This window comes from Diorhabda carinulata, chromosome 2 (genome assembly GCF_026250575.1).
Source record: "Diorhabda carinulata isolate Delta chromosome 2, icDioCari1.1, whole genome shotgun sequence".
Taxonomy (NCBI): domain Eukaryota; kingdom Metazoa; phylum Arthropoda; class Insecta; order Coleoptera; family Chrysomelidae; genus Diorhabda; species Diorhabda carinulata.
This window is the reverse complement of record NC_079461.1, coordinates 18,061,504-18,081,860: the sequence shown is the minus strand read 5'-3', so window position 1 is coordinate 18,081,860 and position 20,357 is coordinate 18,061,504. Positions and strand designations below refer to the sequence as shown.

General features: G+C 33.3%; 1 protein-coding gene across 1 annotated transcript in view; it reads left to right on the top strand.

Annotated features, from left to right (window-relative positions):
* The window catches only part of LOC130903099 (synaptic vesicular amine transporter), a 163,372-nt gene that overhangs the window by 120,313 nt on the left and 22,702 nt on the right, over positions 1–20,357 (top strand). Inside the window, exons 3-5 of the mRNA XM_057815361.1 lie at positions 3,434–3,601; positions 4,160–4,310; positions 8,465–8,523. Of these exons, the coding sequence (XP_057671344.1) occupies positions 3,434–3,601; positions 4,160–4,310; positions 8,465–8,523 (378 nt within the window). The remainder of the gene's footprint in view (positions 1–3,433; positions 3,602–4,159; positions 4,311–8,464; positions 8,524–20,357) is intronic.

The window sequence follows — 20,357 nt, the reverse complement described above, 5'->3', positions numbered from 1 at the left end:
ATAATGATTGTCGTCTTCGCCTATCTACCTTGCGTATATCTTGAAATGGCAATGGTCCGATGACATTAACCAATAACAGTCGCAGATAAAAGCACTTAGTCTGCCTTGGTTTGACTGTTTATATGTTACAGACGGTTCATGGAAAATAGACCATAAATAAAAGGACTAGTTCGTATAGAAAAGGACTGAGGATATTAGTCTATATGTGTAAAAAGCTTGTCTCTATGGAGTAATAAAATCTCATTTGGTATGCAAAGGGACCACAGAGTGACCCAACAAATATTTAAGCCACTTTCATAGAATTCGTTCTTTTTATCAAGTGCAGGTAGTACCACCCGGGTTGGGGTCAATTTATGAGTTTAGCCTATTGTTATCAATTGACAAACACCGAAAATAGTGTGTCAAAGGCGTGCCGGTAGGATACTCGTAAAAAGGAAAGCCGAATCTGAAAGAGGGTTGGAATTAGGCAGAGGCACTAATAGAACGGTAACGGTAACTGTCAAACCCAAAACTTAACTGTATAATTTACTACCTAAGTAATCCCTACAAAAAATTTCGATATTGATACTTCAGGCCAGAAAACATACTTCCTAATTCCTAAATCTCTTACACAATTACTTGGTTTTAATATTACGAACAATACTATTTCAAGACCTACACCTATGGCCGACACCGAAATTGAGCGGAAATGGACGGATTTACCCATTTTATTGCTCTATACCTTTCTGAAATAGACTATAGTCTATTTATATACGGCCCAGCTGCACCTATGCCATATGTATATTTCTAAGATATTCAAACACAATTTTTTTATTTATTTATTATAGAAATGAGTTATACTAGTATATAAAACATATACAAATCAGCACATTTAATTTTTTTTATTTCTTGTACAACTTAAGTTATTATGGCATTTAGAATTACATAATATATAACATTTTCGACAAGCATATTTCTTTGATTGACATTTACCCTTACAAATACATTTTTTAAAACCTTGCCCATGTCCTGTCGATTGAGCAGTAGCCACCGATCTAAGAGGGATTTCGATGTCTTTGGACACTTTTTCAAATTTTCAAAATGTTGGCAGGGCACGTACTAAATTCTGAACGCCTACAGTATTTTAAAATCACTACTTGTTCTGTTCTCAAGCGGTAAAACTGTGGCTTTCAATACCACAGCTAAAACTGACCTAGCATCTTCTCTGCCTCAATCAACGTCTGGAAGGAGAATTCTTAGAGTTGATCCGATTTTAGGTTTTGGATGGGTGCTCACTGATATTACTTTCATTCGTTTTGTCTATAGCTGTAATCCATCATGAGCAGCTTTTCTTGCCATATCCATGTTTCTGTTTCTAGTGCAAAAACTGCACATATTATTCGAACATGGATTTCCAACCTTGAAACCTTCTTCATTTACGGGATTGAAACAAGTATTGACATGAAATGAAATGACCGTTATCATGATTTTCCGCTAATACTCCTTCCAGCTGTTTTCACAGCAATGTCTATCACCGATTGATGCGATCGCTCGATATCTGCAATGCCAGCAATGTCAGAATAAATGGAATTAATCACATTTTCTTCAAGTTGTTACACTATCTATAGCTTCTAATGGAATATTTGAAGTTTTTGATCCAATTTTTGGTATAAAATACTTTGTAAACAACAGCAAAAAAACGGTAACTCTCCACGTGCTTGGAAACACTGCCATCGAGCCTGAATCACAATAGTCCGTATATAGATGGTCTATGAAATATCATATTTCTTACATACCCCATACTATATATATATATATATATATATATATATATATATATATATATATATATATATATATATTACTTACTTATTCGTAAAAGTTTAATTATCTGCAATGGACCATTGGTTACAAACAGGAAAATGCAAAAACAGCGTACAACGACTTTGGAGGCACCAATAGATCCAACGCCTGAACCCTCCAAGTCATTTGAAGTCGATAAGCCAGGTAGCCATAAAAGTAAATATATCAAAGAGCTCCATTCAAATGAGCCATGCACAACGCACAAAACAAGTCGATATGATAAAAATCATATAGCTTTTGGTTTCATGGAAGTAGACAACAATCACCCTCAATGTGTTCTATGTAATAAAATTTTACCGAACAGCTCCATGTATCCTGCCAAACTGCTTCGCCATTTTCAAACTTTGCATCCAGAATACAAGGACAAAAAGGTGAATTTTTTTGAACGAAAGTGAGAACAATTGTTAAAATCAAAAATATTCATGCGCCACGCATCGCAAACTGTTAATGAAAATGCAGCTGAGGCATCCTATATTGTTTCATACAAAATTGCAATGTTTGGTGAATTTTCACAAATTTTGAAAGCTGTTATTTGTCCAAATCCCAAAAATATTAGACCTGACTCACATAAACTCGCAGAAATTTTACTTAGAACTTTTTTTAGTGGAGGTCTGCATTTGCCTAAAAATTCCGAAAATATGAAATAATTAAAAAATGGTGGACTTTAGGCATACTATGCCTTTTATGAAGTTATATTGAAATTCCGCGTAGATTCTAAAAATTCAATAAAAACCAGAGCATTCTGTTTGAAATAACGAAGTCAAGTTTCAGAGAACTTAAATTATTTAAGCTGAAACGAGCATTTCGGAAAACCCATGCAAGCAAATTTTCAGAACACTGATCCCAGTACTTTTCGATATAAATATTGAGTCAGCTCGTTGTGAAGGAACCTGTACACTATTCTACCACAGTAAAAACATTAATCCAACGTCTACCCAGAGAATCAAAAACCTTTTTTGCGCCAATAAGGTCAAAACCATAGTATTTTGGGATTTAGGAGAACGATATCAAGCCAATATTGTACTGATTTCCTGACAGGTTTTGATGCCAAATTCAAGAAAAAGATCACTCTTGTCGAAGAACAGACTTCGGTTCCATCATGAGAAATCGAACGCATGCTGCAGAAAGTTAGCCGAGCTGCGTTCAATGTATTACCTCATCTGCCATGTAGTCTCCCCTGATTACTCTCTGTTCCAAAACTTAGCTCAAAAGATAGCTTAAGGGACAGCGATTTGAGGGAAATGAAGAGGTATCCACGGAATTTAATTATTCTTTGAATGGTTTAATAAAATTGAACAATTGTTGGAATAAACTGAAACAAACTTCCTGGTAGTAGTCGATCTGAACATATTATTATGCTTTATTATCCAAATATTTCGACAGTTTCAGATTTATTCAAAAAAATCAATTTATTTACGATATGAAAATAAGTTTTCCCATGTTTTTCCAGTATTTTATAATATCCTGCTTGATAAACAGTTTTATTCTGAAATTTTATATTTTGTATCACTTCTCTATGAAAAGTTCATTGTTAACAAACTTTCAACTCAATTAGTATAACATATGACTAATGAATATACATTTTTTGCAGTTCCCATTATACCCGAGTTCTTATACGACATCAACCACCCTGAAGCACCACTTGGACCAGTGAGAGCAACTTTAGCAACGACAACTACAACTTATCCTCCTTGTCCCTGCGAGATATATAATCAAAGTGGAAGCCATTCATCGACTACAGTATCAAATATTGAAAATTGTAAGTAGAATTCATAATTATAAAATTCTTCGTGGTTTTGGATCTGGGCAACCAAAAGCTGTTGTCGAGGTGAATTGATTTATCCAAATCAGCGGCTTCTTCTTCTTCTTCTTAGCACGCCGTATCAAGTCCCCTTGACATTGGTGATCTCTCTATCTTGAGCTAGTTTAAATAACTGTGCTGTTCCTCTTATCCCAGTCCATTCTCTAATACAAGTATATCTTAGTTGATCGACTATCTTACATAATGGAATTCTTTCTTTTTTAGTTTTGACGCACTTTTAAGACTTCCTTCACTTGAATCATCTTCAAATTACATCTCTAAAATCCACCTGCCCTTCGTTCTGCTATGGAAATTTGAGGTCCTACGTATCTAATAGTTTCATATTCTGATGAATGAACAATAGAACTTCGTGAATAGCCTTTAATATTTGGTTCGCTGAAAATCAACTAAATGATCTCAATTGCTTCATGTCCATTCACTTCTTCAAGACTCAACTCAAAACCGAGCCCTATACCAATATCAAATATACATTACATGTTTTATTCGCATTTTCAGATAACTTTTCCACATTAAGCCCAGAAGAAGAGGAGAAACGGTTAAGACACAAAGATTTAGTTCAAGAAACTGTTCAAGTGGGAATAATGTTTGCCTCGAAGGCATTCGTGCAGTTATTGGCTAACCCTTTCGTTGGACCTCTAACTCACAGGTAATATAAAACATACTTCCTTTTACCATTAAGTTTCAATCATTTATTTCATACTATAGGTCAAAATAACTAGTATAGTATGTTTAATAAATTGAGGTAAACAAGTCGAACATCCAGCGAGCTCACATCTGTTAAAAAACACACCCATATGTTGATTAAATGAAAGATCCAAAATTAAAATTGAAATAACCATGCCAAGGAAACTCCATGAAATGTACAAAAACTATGTGCGATAATGGAGTCACTCTTAATTCTGTTTACAAGTAGTCTGGGATATTTGGAAGTGAATTGGGGAGAAAGTTTGACCTTACCTACAAGATAATTTTTTAGACCATTACGTCTGACAAACATCGTTTAGAAGTCGCTATGAATGTTTGTGGCTGAGTTTGATCAATTTTCCATTTTCATAGATGAGATTAGAAAAATGTTCAAGTGTTCCCCGAGAAACAGTAGGTAAAACATTTAGAAAAAAACATGCAAATTTGTCGTGCTTTTCTAAAGAAAAAATGATATTACTAATAGACTTGATGCAGGAAATGAGGATAATAAATCAAACATATAGCGACGATAAAATAAAAAGGAATACTGGCACATAACGAAATGCAAATCAATAATATATACTTTTCTTATTAAGAACAACATAAATCCAATTTCTACGATAATAGAATTAACCATAAGCGACTACATACTACACACTTTCCTTGGCTTGTAATGGGATAAACCAAAAATTGGTGTTAGAAAATCTGCAATAGAGGCAAAACGACAAAGTCCAACAAGTAAATCGATAAATTTGATGAAAAGCTAAAAACGTTCAGTACTGACCTACAGGCGAATATGTATGGACCACAACAAGGTATTTGGACATTTTTAAAAGCAATGAATCGTTTTACGAAGGAAACAGTACAACTAGGAACAATTTCATAAAAAACCTGCGAAAAATATTTCGGGGATGTATATACAAACACTGAAGTGGAGTGACCAGGTTAATCACGGCAAAATATTATTAACGACAGTTTCTTGATAAAATTCTACAGCAATATGTGAAAGTGTGTTATCTCCTTCAAAAAGGTCTTTTGGACGCCAATTTACTAGATGCTCATTTGAATAAATCTGTAGAGTGGTTTTTAGGATACCCAGAAATCATACGGTCTCGAGGAAACATAACAGTAAACTCAACATGACGTCGTTGCCCATGGTGATGTCTTATCCTTCTACGACGTCTGAACAGCCTAATCAGCTATTCGTCGATAAATCCACTTTTCTACCGTTCTCTGCACAAGCTTAAACGCTGATGACAGTGGTTTGCAGTGCAGAGATATTAATCGTGAAGGTACAATGGCCCGAATTTCAATTAAGGGTACGCTTAATAACATATTTACTTCCAAATAATTGTTTACTAATTTGACACGTGATCTCGAGGAATTAATTGCATGAATCGCTTATTCTGATGCTCAGCAGTACTCTTTGGTTGATCAGTTGATCTTATGCGCGTTCCTTTACCGTCTCCACACGCACGACTGTTTCAGTTAACAAGGCTAGAAAGCTATATCTTTATAGATCAAAATTCTACTTTTATCAAAATCGCTAACAATGATCATTGATATCTTTAAACTTGAGGCATTTTATACTCTTGACAATAAACTGATCGAAGAGTACTGTGAAACATTCAATGAATTCGACAAGAGTAATGAATTCATTTAGTTTTAGTTCCCACTCATTCGAGAATCAAGGGTAATGGGAGATAAGAATCTGGTTTGAAGCCTTTCCTGTAGTATACAAAAGTGTACACAGCGAAATAACTCGACGGGAAAGAAGATTCTGTAAGATGATATTATTACTTTTAATGTAACAGAGTAAATTTTGAAAAGATAGAGCCAAAAGTGTACACACCAAAATAATTCCAGGGGAAAGGAGATTCCGAAAGATAGGATCATCACTTTTAATGTAACCGAGCATATTTTGAGAAGATGGAGCAAAAAGTGTACAAAGAGAAATAATTCTAAAGAAAAGAAGATTCTGAGAGATGGGATAATCGTCTTTAATGTAACTGAGCATAATTTGGAAAGATGGAGCCAAAAGTATAAATAGAGAAATAATTCTAGAGAGAGAAGATTCTGAGAGATGAGATTATCACTTTGAATGTAACTGAGTATATTTTGGCAAGATGAAGCCAAAAGTGTACACAGAGAAATAATTCTAGAAAAAAGCAGATTTTGAAAGATGGGATAATCGTCTTTAATGTAACTGAGCATATTTTGGAAAGATGGGGCCAAAAGTATAAATAGAGAAATAATTCTAGAGAGAGAAGATTCTGAGAGATGAGATTATCACTTTGAATGTAACTGAGTATATTTTAAAAAGATGAAGCCAAAAGTGTACACAGAGAAATAATTCTAGAACAAAGCAGATTTTGAAAGATGGGATAATCGTCTTTAATGTAACTGAGCATATTTTGGAAAGATGGAGCCAAAAGTATAAATAGAGAAATAATTCTAGAGAGAGAAGATTCTGAGAGATGAGATTATCACTTTGAATGTAACTGAGTATATTTTGGCAAGATGAAGCCAAAAGTGTACACAGAGAAATAAATCTAGAAAAAAGCAGATTTTGAAAGATGGGATTATCGCTTTTAATGTGACTGAGCATATTTTGAATAGATAGAGCCAAAAGTGTAAACAGAGAAATAATTCTAGAGAAAAGAAGATTCTGGAGATGGGATTATTACTTTTGATGTGACTGAGTATATATTGAAAAAATGGAGCCAAAAGTCTACACAGAGAAGTGATTATAGAAAAAAGAAGATTCTGATAGATGAGACTATCACTTTTTATGTGGCTGAGTATATTTTGAGAAGATGGAGCCAAAAGTGTAAACAGAGGAATTATTCTAGAGAAAAGAAGATTCTGAAATATGGCATTATTACTTTTGATGTAACTGAGTAAATTTTGAGAAGATGGACTCAAAAGTGTACACAGAGGTATAATTCTAGAGAAGAGAAGATTCTGAGAGCTAGGATTATCACTTTGTGTGGAACTGAGGATATTTTGAGACGATTGAGCCAAAAGTGTACACAGAGAAATAATTCTAGAGAAAAGAAGATTCTGAAAGATGGGATTATCATTTTTGATGTAACTGAGCATATTTTGAAATGATAGAGCCAAAAGTGTAAACAGAGAAATAATTCTAGAGAAAAAAATATAGGGAAAGATGAGATTATCACTTTTAATTAATTGAGCATATTTTGAAAAGATGGAGGCAACAGTGTAAACAGAGAAATTATTCTAGAGAAAAGAAGATTCTGAAATAAGGGTTTATTACTTTTGATGTGGATGAGCATATTTTGAGAAAATGGAGTCAAAAGTGTACACAGAGATATAATTCAAGAGAAAAGAAGATTCTTGGAGATGAGATTATCACTTTGAATGTAACTGAGCATATTTTGAAAAGTTGGAGCCAAAAGTGTAAACAAATAAATAATTATAGACAAAAGAAGATACTGAAATATGAGATTATTACTTTCGATGTAACTGAGTAAATTTTCAAAAGATGGAGCGAAAAGTGTACACAGAGAGATAATTCTAGAGAAAAGAAGATTCTGAGAGATGGGATTATCACTTTGAATGTATCTGAGTATATTTTGGCAAGATGGAGCTAAAAGTGTACACAGAGAGATAATTCTAGAGAACAGAATATTCTAAAAGATGGGATTATCACTTTTTATGTAACTGAGCATATTTTAAAAAGATGGAGCCCAAAGTGTACACAGAGGAATAATTATAGAGAAAAAAATATTATGAGGGATCGGAACAACACTTTAAATGTAGCTGAGCATATTTTGAAAAAATAGAGCCAAAAGTGTAAACAGGGAAATAATTCTAGAGAGAAGAAGATTCTGAGAGATAGGATTATCACTTTGTAATGTAACTGAGCATTTTTTGAAAAGATAGAGCCAAAAGTACTTACACATCGAAAACAAATATTTTTTATCAAGCAATTTGATAACTCCATGGAATAATACTGCAGAGTTGTGCTCGAATAAATTTGATTGGTTATTTCGATTTATGTGTATTGAGTTTCAAATTTGCAGATATTTCCTACAATTCTCGTTTTTCCCTGCACATTATATATTATATTATTTAAATTTTTTTTTCCAGAATTGGCTACAGTATTCCCATGTTCGCAGGCTTTGTTATAATGTTTTTGTCAACTATAAGTAAGTAGTCTCACTCTCTCTCTCTCTTCAATTAATATTTCATATATGTAATACTTCTATATGAACAGTTGGTACGGGAAAAAATATTCATTTTCTCTTTAGTTGCAGACACTTCATCTATACTGTGCATGCTTGAGAATGCGCAGAACGGAGCTGAAATCCCGGAGGATAGTGTAAATGTTATCATTCTGTCTTCCTTAGTCGAACCACTTTTAGAAACTGTTCATTAGACGTATTACATATATATTGTGAGTACCAAAATTGGAACAAATCGATTTGATCCAAGTGATCTGTTTCACTTCAATATAACTTCCATTTCCTATACAATATATAGAATGAACCTCAAGAAAAAAAATATATAAATAAATCCTTAATTTTTATGCACAGATATTGAAAAAATAATTTTGTCGAAAAATCAAAATATTCCAAAGATATATAATTATAATATAGATATATAATTGTTCGACAAAAAAAAATAGTATATACGCTAGAGAATGTAGGAATTCATCAGCTAACTATATGTAATTGCAGATATTCAATATAAAATAAAAGACATATACCAGAAGGTACATAAAATAAAATAAATATAAAATAAAATATTTATTCTAAAATATATATAATCATATATAAGGATCATTGTGGAGATTGTGACGCTGCTGTTTACATAAAAGATACATTTGAATATTTTTATAATAAATTAAGAAAAAATCAATACGATGAAAAACTTAAAACTGCGTTAGTAAATAAAGATATAGCAAAAAGTATAAGAGACTTGTGTGAAAAGTTTCCAACATCTAACTAAAGATGTTATATATCAATATATTTTCGCATTCATTGAAATGTTCTTGCTTCAATTTTAAATCAAAAAGGTACCCTCTTGTTAAAATTCTATACTGTCTACCATTTTTGAAATATTTTGATTTGAAACTTATGAAGTAATAACCGATGCTGGGATGAAATAATGATAAATGTATTGATTAAACAAAACATCACGAGATGAAAGTTCAAAAAAAGGTTAATAACATAAAATAAAATTCAATTACAGTAGGTGTTCAAAATGTCCTCCGTTTTCACGAATCCATTGGTCATCTAAACTGTTGGAAGTCAGCTAAGAGGTCATTGAAATAACGTTAAATTCTGTCTTTCAATTCTTGAGGTGAATTTACGTGTGTAGCACAATTTTTTTCCTCAAGATACGACCAAACTGTGTTATCCAAAGGATTAAAATCGCATGACCGAGAAGGCCAATGAATCGGAGCTTCTGCACCTCTACCAATACATAGTTTCGGAAAATGGCTACTCAACCAATTACGACACCTTCTATCAAAGTGCGGTAGAGCTCCATCGTTCATAAAAATTAGAGATCTTCGCTCGTTTAGCGTTAAATATTCTAATATCTCGAATAAATGATTCTTAAGAAATACAGATACATATCACCATTTAAATTTCATGTGTTGCATTTACTTATTATTTGTTTGATTCCAACAAATTTCCAAATATTCGTCAGTGCTATTTAATTTTACGATTCTGGACTTCAATATAAAGATGGCTCTACTTCCATTTATTTATAATAACATTGAAATGTTATAATTCAATGATAAAGCAGCTTGTGATCTTCATCACACCTTGCAACTTGCCAAGAATGCGAATAGTGGATTATAAATCGAATAAATAAGTTTTTATTGTGGTTATCAACTTTACGAAGTCCTGATAGACATCGAATAGGTAGAGGAAATTACTAGTGTTACATCTCCTTTCCATTAGTTGTAAAGTCTGTTCTGATTAGCACTACTCCTTAAAGTGATTTAATTAGAGCCACTTACACGCTGTTTCATCACAAAGTGCCTTCAGATATTACGCTGTACAGTGTTAACTCGATTATAGACGCCACTGGGTCAAATATTTCATTGATTTGATTCTCTTTCTTTTTTATTTCCATTTTTTCCAATGAATGAACTAAATGGATTTCTTCTTATATCGTAAAAGCAGACGTTTAATATCATCTAGTATATGATAAGTCGCAAACACAAGTTAATGTTTTAGTTGAAGATTTGATAATATTAATCCCAATATAATAGTTTAAACAATTGCAGTTATTGCATTGAAAATATAATAACACTCACATCCACAATCCTGAATTAAACCTCAAAGTTGAAGACAGATATGTGATCACCAATTAAAACTAATAACAGGTTTTGGACTGTTTTCGCAATCGTTAAATTTAGTACAATGTGGCAGTTTCCGTGAACTTCCGGAACTCAAAGAATGTTTATAAAGCTACAGATGCTTTTCTTAAGAGAGCAAATATTCTCTGATCATCCATAAAAACTATGAAAAAGATTATCCACGTGGTACAGCGTTGAAATTCCAAAGTTCACCAAATGAAGGTAAAATTTACTACAAACTACAAAATAGTTTTTTTACGAAATCGAAGAAAACTTCAACAGATGATAGATATATTATAGAATATATTGACAGTATAGTTTGACCAATCTACGGATTACGACGGTGGTTACTCAAGTTTTAAGATGTAATCAGAAAGTTTAAAATTTTTAATGGTGAATGTATTCAGAGCGTGTTGTTAAACGAAGTGTTATTTGAATTGTTTACAGATATTTGAATCTTGACCAAAAAATAGAATTGAATCCTCAACAGTTTCGTGCGATGATTTTCTATGATTTTCGACCCGGATTAAACCACCAGCAGTGCGCCCTTCAATACGGAAAACCAACAAAACACGTTTTTTTTTTGGTTTTCTGAATTCAATCGTGGTCGCACTTTGCTACAGGATTAATTTCGTGAAGTTAGACCAAGCCGGTTGTTCTGGCAGAAAACATCGGCGCTGTGCGTAAGCTGATATTGCAAGATCGTCATGTAACATACCATGAGATAGAGGCATACTTGGGTATAAGCTCCACTCCCATACATTCAATATAGCATAAACATTTGGCTGTCAAAAAAATTTGTTCGCGTTGGATACCCTATAATCTGACAATCGTTGGAAATGATTGCTTAAAAAAATTCAAACACAGTGCTTCAAACGACGTCCTTAAGATCGTGAGAGCCAAACTATCATGGATCTAACCGTGTGAATCTCAAAAAAAAAACAACAATCGACTGTAAGGGTCTTTCAAGATGAGCCAAATCTAACGAAAGTTGTTAATGCACAAAGCAATTAGAAGCAAATGGTTTTTTCGGGATAACAGGACATATCGCCTTTCTATTAGAGCAACGTGAAAAGGTTGATTCTGCAAAGTACACTAGCATTTTTTTGCCAAAAGGTTCAAAAAAATCATAGAAACTAATCACAGAAGACGAATCATTCTCAACCATGACAATGCGAGCTTTTACACATCAGTTCAAACAAAAGAGTTTTTGAACAGTTGAAAGATTTCTTTTAATTATCGTATATCCAAAATAAATGGAGAGGTCAACGTTTTTCTATATCCAAAGAAACGGTCGATGCGTTGAAATCACATGTCTTGGATGTATCTCAATCGGAATGGAAACACTGCTTCGGCAATTGTTTTGAGCTCATGCAAAAGTGTATTGATTTTAATGAAGAATATCTCGAAAAACAAAAAAGTCATATCCAATTATAACTAGGTCTTTGACTATTTTAAAATTTATGTGGCAGCCCTCGGCACTGTACAGTGTTTTATACAAATGTTTTTCGATGCAACATCGGCCACGGAATAATTATCAACTATAATTCTCATGCAGAATATAGTAGATTTATTCAAAAATTATGTTGCACTCAGATTTTCCAATTTGCAAGTTGGTATCAAAAACCAGTAAGAAGCTATGGCAATGATAGCTGAATCTGAATCTGAAAGTGCGTCCCGTTTCGTACTAAGCTAAAAAATTTAACGTTAAAAACAAGCTAAAGAATGAACAACTAACATTTGAACTAACAACATTCATGAACTTATACAATCTTCTGTATTTAGAGAACTACGAGTATTATATAAAATAAAAACTTTTTTAATATAAATTCGATGAAAAACAATAATATATAGATGTATCCAGAGAACTAATTGACAACATTACATCATATAAAGAACTTGGAAAAGGTTTTAACAAAGACAAAGAAATTGAAGAGAACAAAGTATGTATTTTTGCTAATTTCTATTGTTTACCAACAATTCGTAAACCTAGATTATCATTTAGAGCAAATATAGAACCAATAAATACTACAATTTAAACAATGGTGATTATAACATAGACTTTAAAATGAATGAAATTTTTCCTGATATGGTAGTACCACGGAATTATGTTTTATTCAATGTATTGAAATTCATTTTCATTTAACATTTTATTTAACAAATTTTTGGAACATCATTGGGCTCTTTAGTATCCCTTTTACTAACAAATCATATAATGGATTGTATTTATATCTGCTTTCCCCTTCAGAGTATTCTTCATTGTAAAGTATGCGGATGATATAAACTTATAGTGGAATTGATGATTTGCTATTTCACTTTAATAGTTTTAATCCTATTATACAATTCACTATAAAAAGAGAGAATGCTGAACAATCATCGCATTCTATTGACATCAACCATTCACGTGATTGCAAACACTCCAAGCCACGAATTCATAAGTTCCTTCAGATCACCTTCGACGTGTAGTGTTTACAATCCTTCAAGCTTTCAAATTAATCTCTACTCCCCATAAACATATCGCCATATATACCGACTTTCCTTCGTCCCTACAGTCAATGAAAATCATATTCACCTACCACTCCATGGGCGAAAACATTCGTGACATCTAACAAACTCTCATTGTTCTTGATATAACAGTGTGTCTCATTTGGCTTAGAATTACTAGATCTGCAGATCACCATACCAAGGAACCATCCAACAATATTTCTGAAATCCTAGTTGAGCTTGCCAATGATCTGAAAACTAACCTCAAAAACCTCATCCAAGAATCTTGGAGTAGAAGAGCATTTGTGACTATAAGAAGACTCTTCATCAATCACAGCTATTGAATATAGTTAGAAAGTCTACCAAAGTTGTCATTTCTTGTGTCTATTAAGCATATCAAGACTGACAATAACCTCAAGGAGACACTCAGCTGTACGACGAAATCAAGAATTCTGAAGTTCCTTCATGTTATCAAGATGTTTCGGAAAATATAATAGTTAAAACAAGTATGTAAAATAATTAGAAGAACATTATGGCAACATTTGTAAAAATTAAACCTGGTGCCGTACTTTTATTTCAGTTAAAAATGTCCCGAAATTACAGAAGAAAAACAAGTAAAGCAAGCAACTACACCAAAGAAGTCTTTGGTGCAATTGCAAACACCACAAGGGCCATAGAAAAATAAGGTTTTGGCCTTTCAAGGTGGGAAGTTTTAGAGAAGGTCGGAGAGTTTGCTAATGTGAATAGTTTGAAAACACGGTGCAAGAATGGAACACCAGGTGAAGACTGGCTCCTTAGTTTTAAACAAAGACATCTGCTGTCGTTGAAGAAACCCCAGAATATTATTATTCATGAATATTTTAATTTGCTTGAAGCTACTCTCTTGGAGATGAGTCTTATCGAAGAGCTCGAGCACATCTGGAATCTTGATGAGACCGGCTTTTGGGCAGATCCTTTAAAAACAAAAGTAGTCGGAGGCATCGGAATTGCCTCAGCCCGCACTACGAGCTGTCCAGGTCGTGATAATACAACGGTGTTATGTGCATGCAGTGCCGCAGGCGAAAAAGCAATTTCTTTAATTATCTTCAACGGAAAGGATGTGTACGACGAATAGGCCGCCGAGGAACAGGATCCAGCTCACCCTATAATATCGTATGATGTAACCAAAAGAGGATGGATGGATGGAGAGTGTAGTTTTCTGTGATTATTTCAAAAAGAATTTGGTCAAACAATTTGGAGACCGTAGACCGATCTTGCTGATTTACGATGGTCACTTTGCTCATATTGGAATCAATTTAATAAAAGAAGCGATAGCAGAAGGATTTATTATCCTGAAACTGCCTCCCCACTCAAGCCATATCCACAGTTTTCAAATCACTAAAGGCTACTTGGGATTTGAAGATGGTAAAATGGCAAAAACCAATTCCAGGAAAGAAAATTATAAGGAAATCGTTTGCAGTCATGATAAAAGACGTATGGGGGGATAAACCCAATCTTGATTCAGAACGGATTCAGGAAGGTTGGGATCTACCCCTTTGATAACACAGTTGTTCCCAAAGAAAAGTTTGATCCCCTAGCTTTCCAGAGATAGGAAAACCATTTAAAAAATGAAACGCATGTAACGGCCGAGGCCAGTTTTGACAATAACAGTACTATGCACATTGAGCCCACTATTGATAATTTGAGTACTGAACCAGAACCCAGTAGCAGCAGTGCAAATATCTTGCCATCTACTTGCAAGAGCGCGACCCCCAATATTATTTCTTTATTCGCTTCTTCATTCGAAGAAATAATGCTGTTGACATTGAAGCAAAATAAAAATACATAAGATGCGTCTAAACCAAAGAAACGAGATGCAAGCGATGCCGAAGTGATAACTAGAAACGAAATAATGAAAGGCTGCAAGAAATAGAAAAGAGAAACTCAAAGAAAATAAGAACTGGAAATAAAGTCAGAGACTGATGAAGATAAATCAATCGATAATATGTGTGAAGGTGAATCTGATACGTCTCTAAGTGGAATCATTGACAAAATGGAAAAACAATCTGAGGAAGCTCGAGAAATAGATCGGCTAATGGCAGACGCGAGAGAAGGTAATTGGGTGCTGGTGAAATTTCCAGGAAAAAAAAACGTAAAGCATTATATTGGTCAGGTTTTGCCCAAAGATCTTGAGACTCAAGAGAAAGAAACAAGAATAAAGTTTGCCATAAAAAAAGTTTCTAGGCTCAGATCTGTTTTTATGTTTCCATTAGTTAATTATATCGGCCATATCTTAAAAACCGACATCATTAAGCTATTTCCAAAACCTAAGATCTGTAAGCATGGTGAAATAACCTTTACAGTGTCATTTTCAGATTATGCTATTCAATACGATTTTTTTAAAGATAAACGGGTTTGTAACTTTTTTTAAAATAAATATTTTTTAATTTTGTGAGTAGCGTTCTTTAGTTTTATTCAATATGAATATTGCTCTCACCCCAATATATTATAATATAATAGAAAATATTCACTTTGTGCCGCACTTTCCCCAATACCCCGGGTAAGTGCGGCATTTTGTTATCCAAAAAAAATTTTTAAGACTGTGCTTAGATTTAAAAAAATTATTTACTCGCTTCTGTAAGCATATCTATGTATTTCTTTCACAGTGGTAACAAATAATTAATTCGATTCAATAGAAAAAATATGCGCCACGCTAAAGAGGAACTAGTCATTTTTGTGCATGCACTTACCCCAACTCACATTATGACATAAAACACTTTTTATTGTGAAATATTATGTAGTCCAATATTTAAAAATGCTAAAATTAACATGCTCAAATCAATAATCAACAAACTAAAATATATTTTCTTAGCAATCTTCGGTACACAGTTTTATAGCAAATTTTATATTTCCAAAAGTGTTTGGTATTATTTATTTCGTAATAGCCCCAATTATAATTACGATTTTTTCTAAAGTTTATATTTTTTGGGACAAACGTTCGGAGTAAGGAAAAGAGGAGTGTAAATAATCAGTTTATCGAACAATATAATTTTCACAATTAAAAACATGAATTTCATTTTCTTTTCAGTACACTTTTAAAAGTCTTTCGAAATTTCAATTACTTCTGCTTGGAACGTTTAGCCGATGGCTCGGCCACATTTTCGTCGTTCGATTCTACCTCGTAATTGTCGACGAATTCGTCCGGAAACTCCGGGGGGTTGGGGGTGATTGTTCTGAGCGGTTTACCAAGATTGTCTTTACCCAGCAGCTCTCGAATTGAGACAACGTTTTCGCACGATTCTCCGTTGCCGTTGTGGCATAACACGGAATATTTGAGTCCAGTTTTGCGACAACCACAAATTTAACCAGTTATTCAATGAACAAAAATTCTCTCCCTCTCCTCTTCGAAGGTATAAAACGAAAAATATCGATCCTACGAAAAATTTATGACAATCAAAGTTGTAGAAAATTTAATTCTAAACAATTTTGTTTATCACAATTTTTCGCGTAAAATTGAAAATAAACTAGTTATTCGATAACCAAAAATTCACATCCTCCTCTTCGCAGGTATTAATAGATAAAAATTGATCCAGGAAAAAATTGATGGGAACCAAAATTATAGGAAATTTATTTTTAAACAACTTTTGTGATCACTATTTTTCGTGTGAAATTGGAAGTAAACGAGCTATTCGAGAGACAAAAAATAACTCTTTAAATCAAGATGGCAGATGCAGCAACAAGTCTGGTACCGCTACTTTTTGAATTTAGAGTAGCAGTAATCCCCTCTTCCCAACGAATTCCGAAGGAAATTTACTGCTTATAATTTTCGTGAATCTAAATGACTAATCCGATTGGTGCTGATAATACAAGATGTCCGCCATTTTGGTAAACATTTTATCAAAATCACTCATCGATTACTGTGACGATAAAAAAGTTAAATGAAATTTTTCGAACAGAGATCACTATTCGTGAGACGATCTTGTATATCCAGGTAGATGAAAAGGTAGAAGGAGACTTATCGAATGGCTACCGATATCTCCTGGTGGCAACCCTTTGAACTAAATTATGTTAGAATACTTCAAAAGCAAAATTTTCAAGACCTAGCTGACAAATTTTGATTGACTTCACTTATTAGTTAGTGGGGAACAGTTAGGAGTATTTGCTTGATTGAAGTAGTTCAATTGTTGAATTATTATTCTTTATTATCTTTTAATTGGTAAGAAATTTGATAACTGGCTAATACAGATTCTATGAAAGCAGTAATCGAAATAACATTGCCGTAAGTCAGTTTAATCGTAATATTGCGTTTATAAATTATGTGAATGGTACTTATAAAAATTTGTTTAATAATCACTCAATAATTTTGTAATTACTTATTTTGGTCTAATTGAAATTCAGAATGCTATTTACTGTATCGGTAATTTACAAATAATATTTCAGTAAAAACTTAATATTGAAATTTTCTAGTCATGATTGAATGATTTTTATTAAATATCATTAAATTAGATGTAAACCATCTATTGAACTTTTTAATTTATAATGAATAAGGAATATTCAGTAATCTAGGAAACCCACTATTTTCTGAATTTATATGTTTAGAATAATTTTGATTTTACGAAACTAATAATATGTGAGGCCCTTTAAGAGTTCTGCCGTTTTTGCTTTAGTGCTTCCATCGACTCAAATCGAGTCCCTTTCAAAGTAGATTTTATCTTCAGAAACAAAAAAAGTTGCACGGTGCCAAATATGGTATGTACGGCGGGTATTCGAGCAATGGATGCGCTTACTGGCCAAATACTGCTTCACAGATAGCGCGTTATGGGAAGGTGCGTTGTCCTGGTGAAAATCCACGAATTGTTCTTTTACAACTCGGGCCGTTTTTTACTGCCAAAACTGACAAATGGTAAGTCTGGTTGACAGTTATCACGATAGCGTTAATGTCGGGGAAAACGATCAACGTTTTGACGCGCAAGAGATAGAGAATTGTCCCCATAGGCCTCTTGCAACAATTTATAGCGCTAAATTGGAGCTTTTTTCAATTTAACGAGACATTTAAGATGATACATTGCTCCTGTTTTTCGTCACACATGGTGAGGAAAAAACACGCTCGTTTCAAACCGCTACTGCACAAATACTATAATAGTAACAGAAACATGTTATGAAACGTGCATAGACAAGATATCTAGATACCCAACGCACTATTCGTTTTTCACCCCACCCGTCTAGGGCGATCTCTAGGCGAGAAGTCTCGTTACTTAATAGCCAGACCTTGTACCTAATAAGTACAAGGTCTGTTTACAGTCTTAGCTACAGTTTTAGCCCAACCCTATTCAACATCATAATGGATCAAATTATCGAGGAAGTCAACAAAGTCAATGCAGGATACAGAATGGGTCACCGCCCCCTGAAGGTATTGCTTTATGCAGACGATGGTATTGCCGTAGCAAAAAATTAAGACGACTTACAACGTCTACTATATAAGATGAAAATTTGATACTAGCATCTCAGTCAACAAGACACAATCATTGGTAATATCAAAAAATTCTATTAGTTGCAAATTGGCAGTCGATAGCGGAATAATACAGCAGGTATCAAGATTCAATTACCTGGGAGTGAATATATCTGGTGAAAGAAACCTGAGAAACAAAGCGATGAGCTCACAGAGCAAGACCAGAATCTATAAACCGTGTGTGAGACCTATTCTCACATATGCCTCAGAAACCAGAGTCGAGACATTAACAACAAAAAAAAAATAATGAACCCCATTTGATGAAAATACTGCTAACCATCAAGGGAGTCACCCTCAAGGACCGAATAAGGTCAAGAGAAGAATTGGGCGTACAGGATATGGTGAGATGGGTCCAGGCAAAGTGAGCTAATACTCAGAGACCGAATACTCGCAGACATGTAGGCAGGCCACCAAAGCTGTAGTTCAGTTTCTCAGGAAGATCCAGGAAGAGGGTCAAACGTACAGGATTGAACAGAACCTGGTTCTATTGGAAGAGGAAGGAGAAGAATAAGACCTTGTACCTACTGTATGAATAATTGGTTTAATAAACTACCACTAAAAATTCTCATATATTTTCCAACTATTAAATAACATATTAAAAAACCTAATTTTGTAATAGAAAAGACCTAAAATCAAGAAGATTTAGAAACATAAACATATCAAAAGGTCTAAGAAATTTAAGAAATCTATAAGATCCTTGAAGGGCAGTTGTTACGATGGGTCATCTTTAATTTGTATTCAGGAAGATATATATATATATATATATATATATATATATATATATATATATATATATATATATATATATATATAGGACAATTCAGTTTCATTTACATTATTAAGATATATTATTTGTGGTTCTATGTGGTTGTTAAGAGGCAGGCCTTGAAAATTTATTTCGGGATCGTTAAAATCGATTAGATCATTTCCAGAATTATCTAATTGTGTATTATAGGGATCTGATTTGGAATTTTGATGATAAAAATCATTATTCTGACATTCTACATTGGATAATTCTCTGGATACAAAATTACTTCGAGGTTGATTTTGGTTGAAATAGTTTACGAAATTTGTACCGTTTCTGGTAGCAGTATCATGTAGAAACGGACATTGCCTTTTGATCTGGTAAATTTTGGCTAGATTTAAAAACGTTGACATTTCTATTTTGATTGAAAATTTGAGAGTTGGGTGAAAAATTTTGGTTTCTTGGGGGCCGTGGTTCAATATTTACGGGACTCATCGGGAAAGAGTGTTGCGTTTAAAAGGAATTATTAGTTGGAAAATTATCATTATTTGGAGTTTGTATATTATGTAGAAAGTAATTCTATTATTAAAATTACCTCGATTATTGAAATCGTTCCCATTGCTGAAGTTATAATTTGGTTTTTGCTTATTTACATTGTTATTTTGAAAGTTTTGAAAATATTTAATAATATCTTTATCCATAACATATTCTAATGCTTGGCTTAGAGAGTCACATTTCATACAGCATTATTGTTCCAGATCTTCTGAGAGCTTACAAGAAGATTTTCAAAGCTAAATTGTAATACGTCTTTGTTATACAATTTAAGCAAAATTTCTAGAAAAAGTGTCCTAAAGTGATGTCCAGGATGTGACTTTTGAATATTTATAACCAGTTCAGCATAACCACGAAGTTTAGAAGTTGAGTAATTTTTCAAATATAAATTTTAACGATG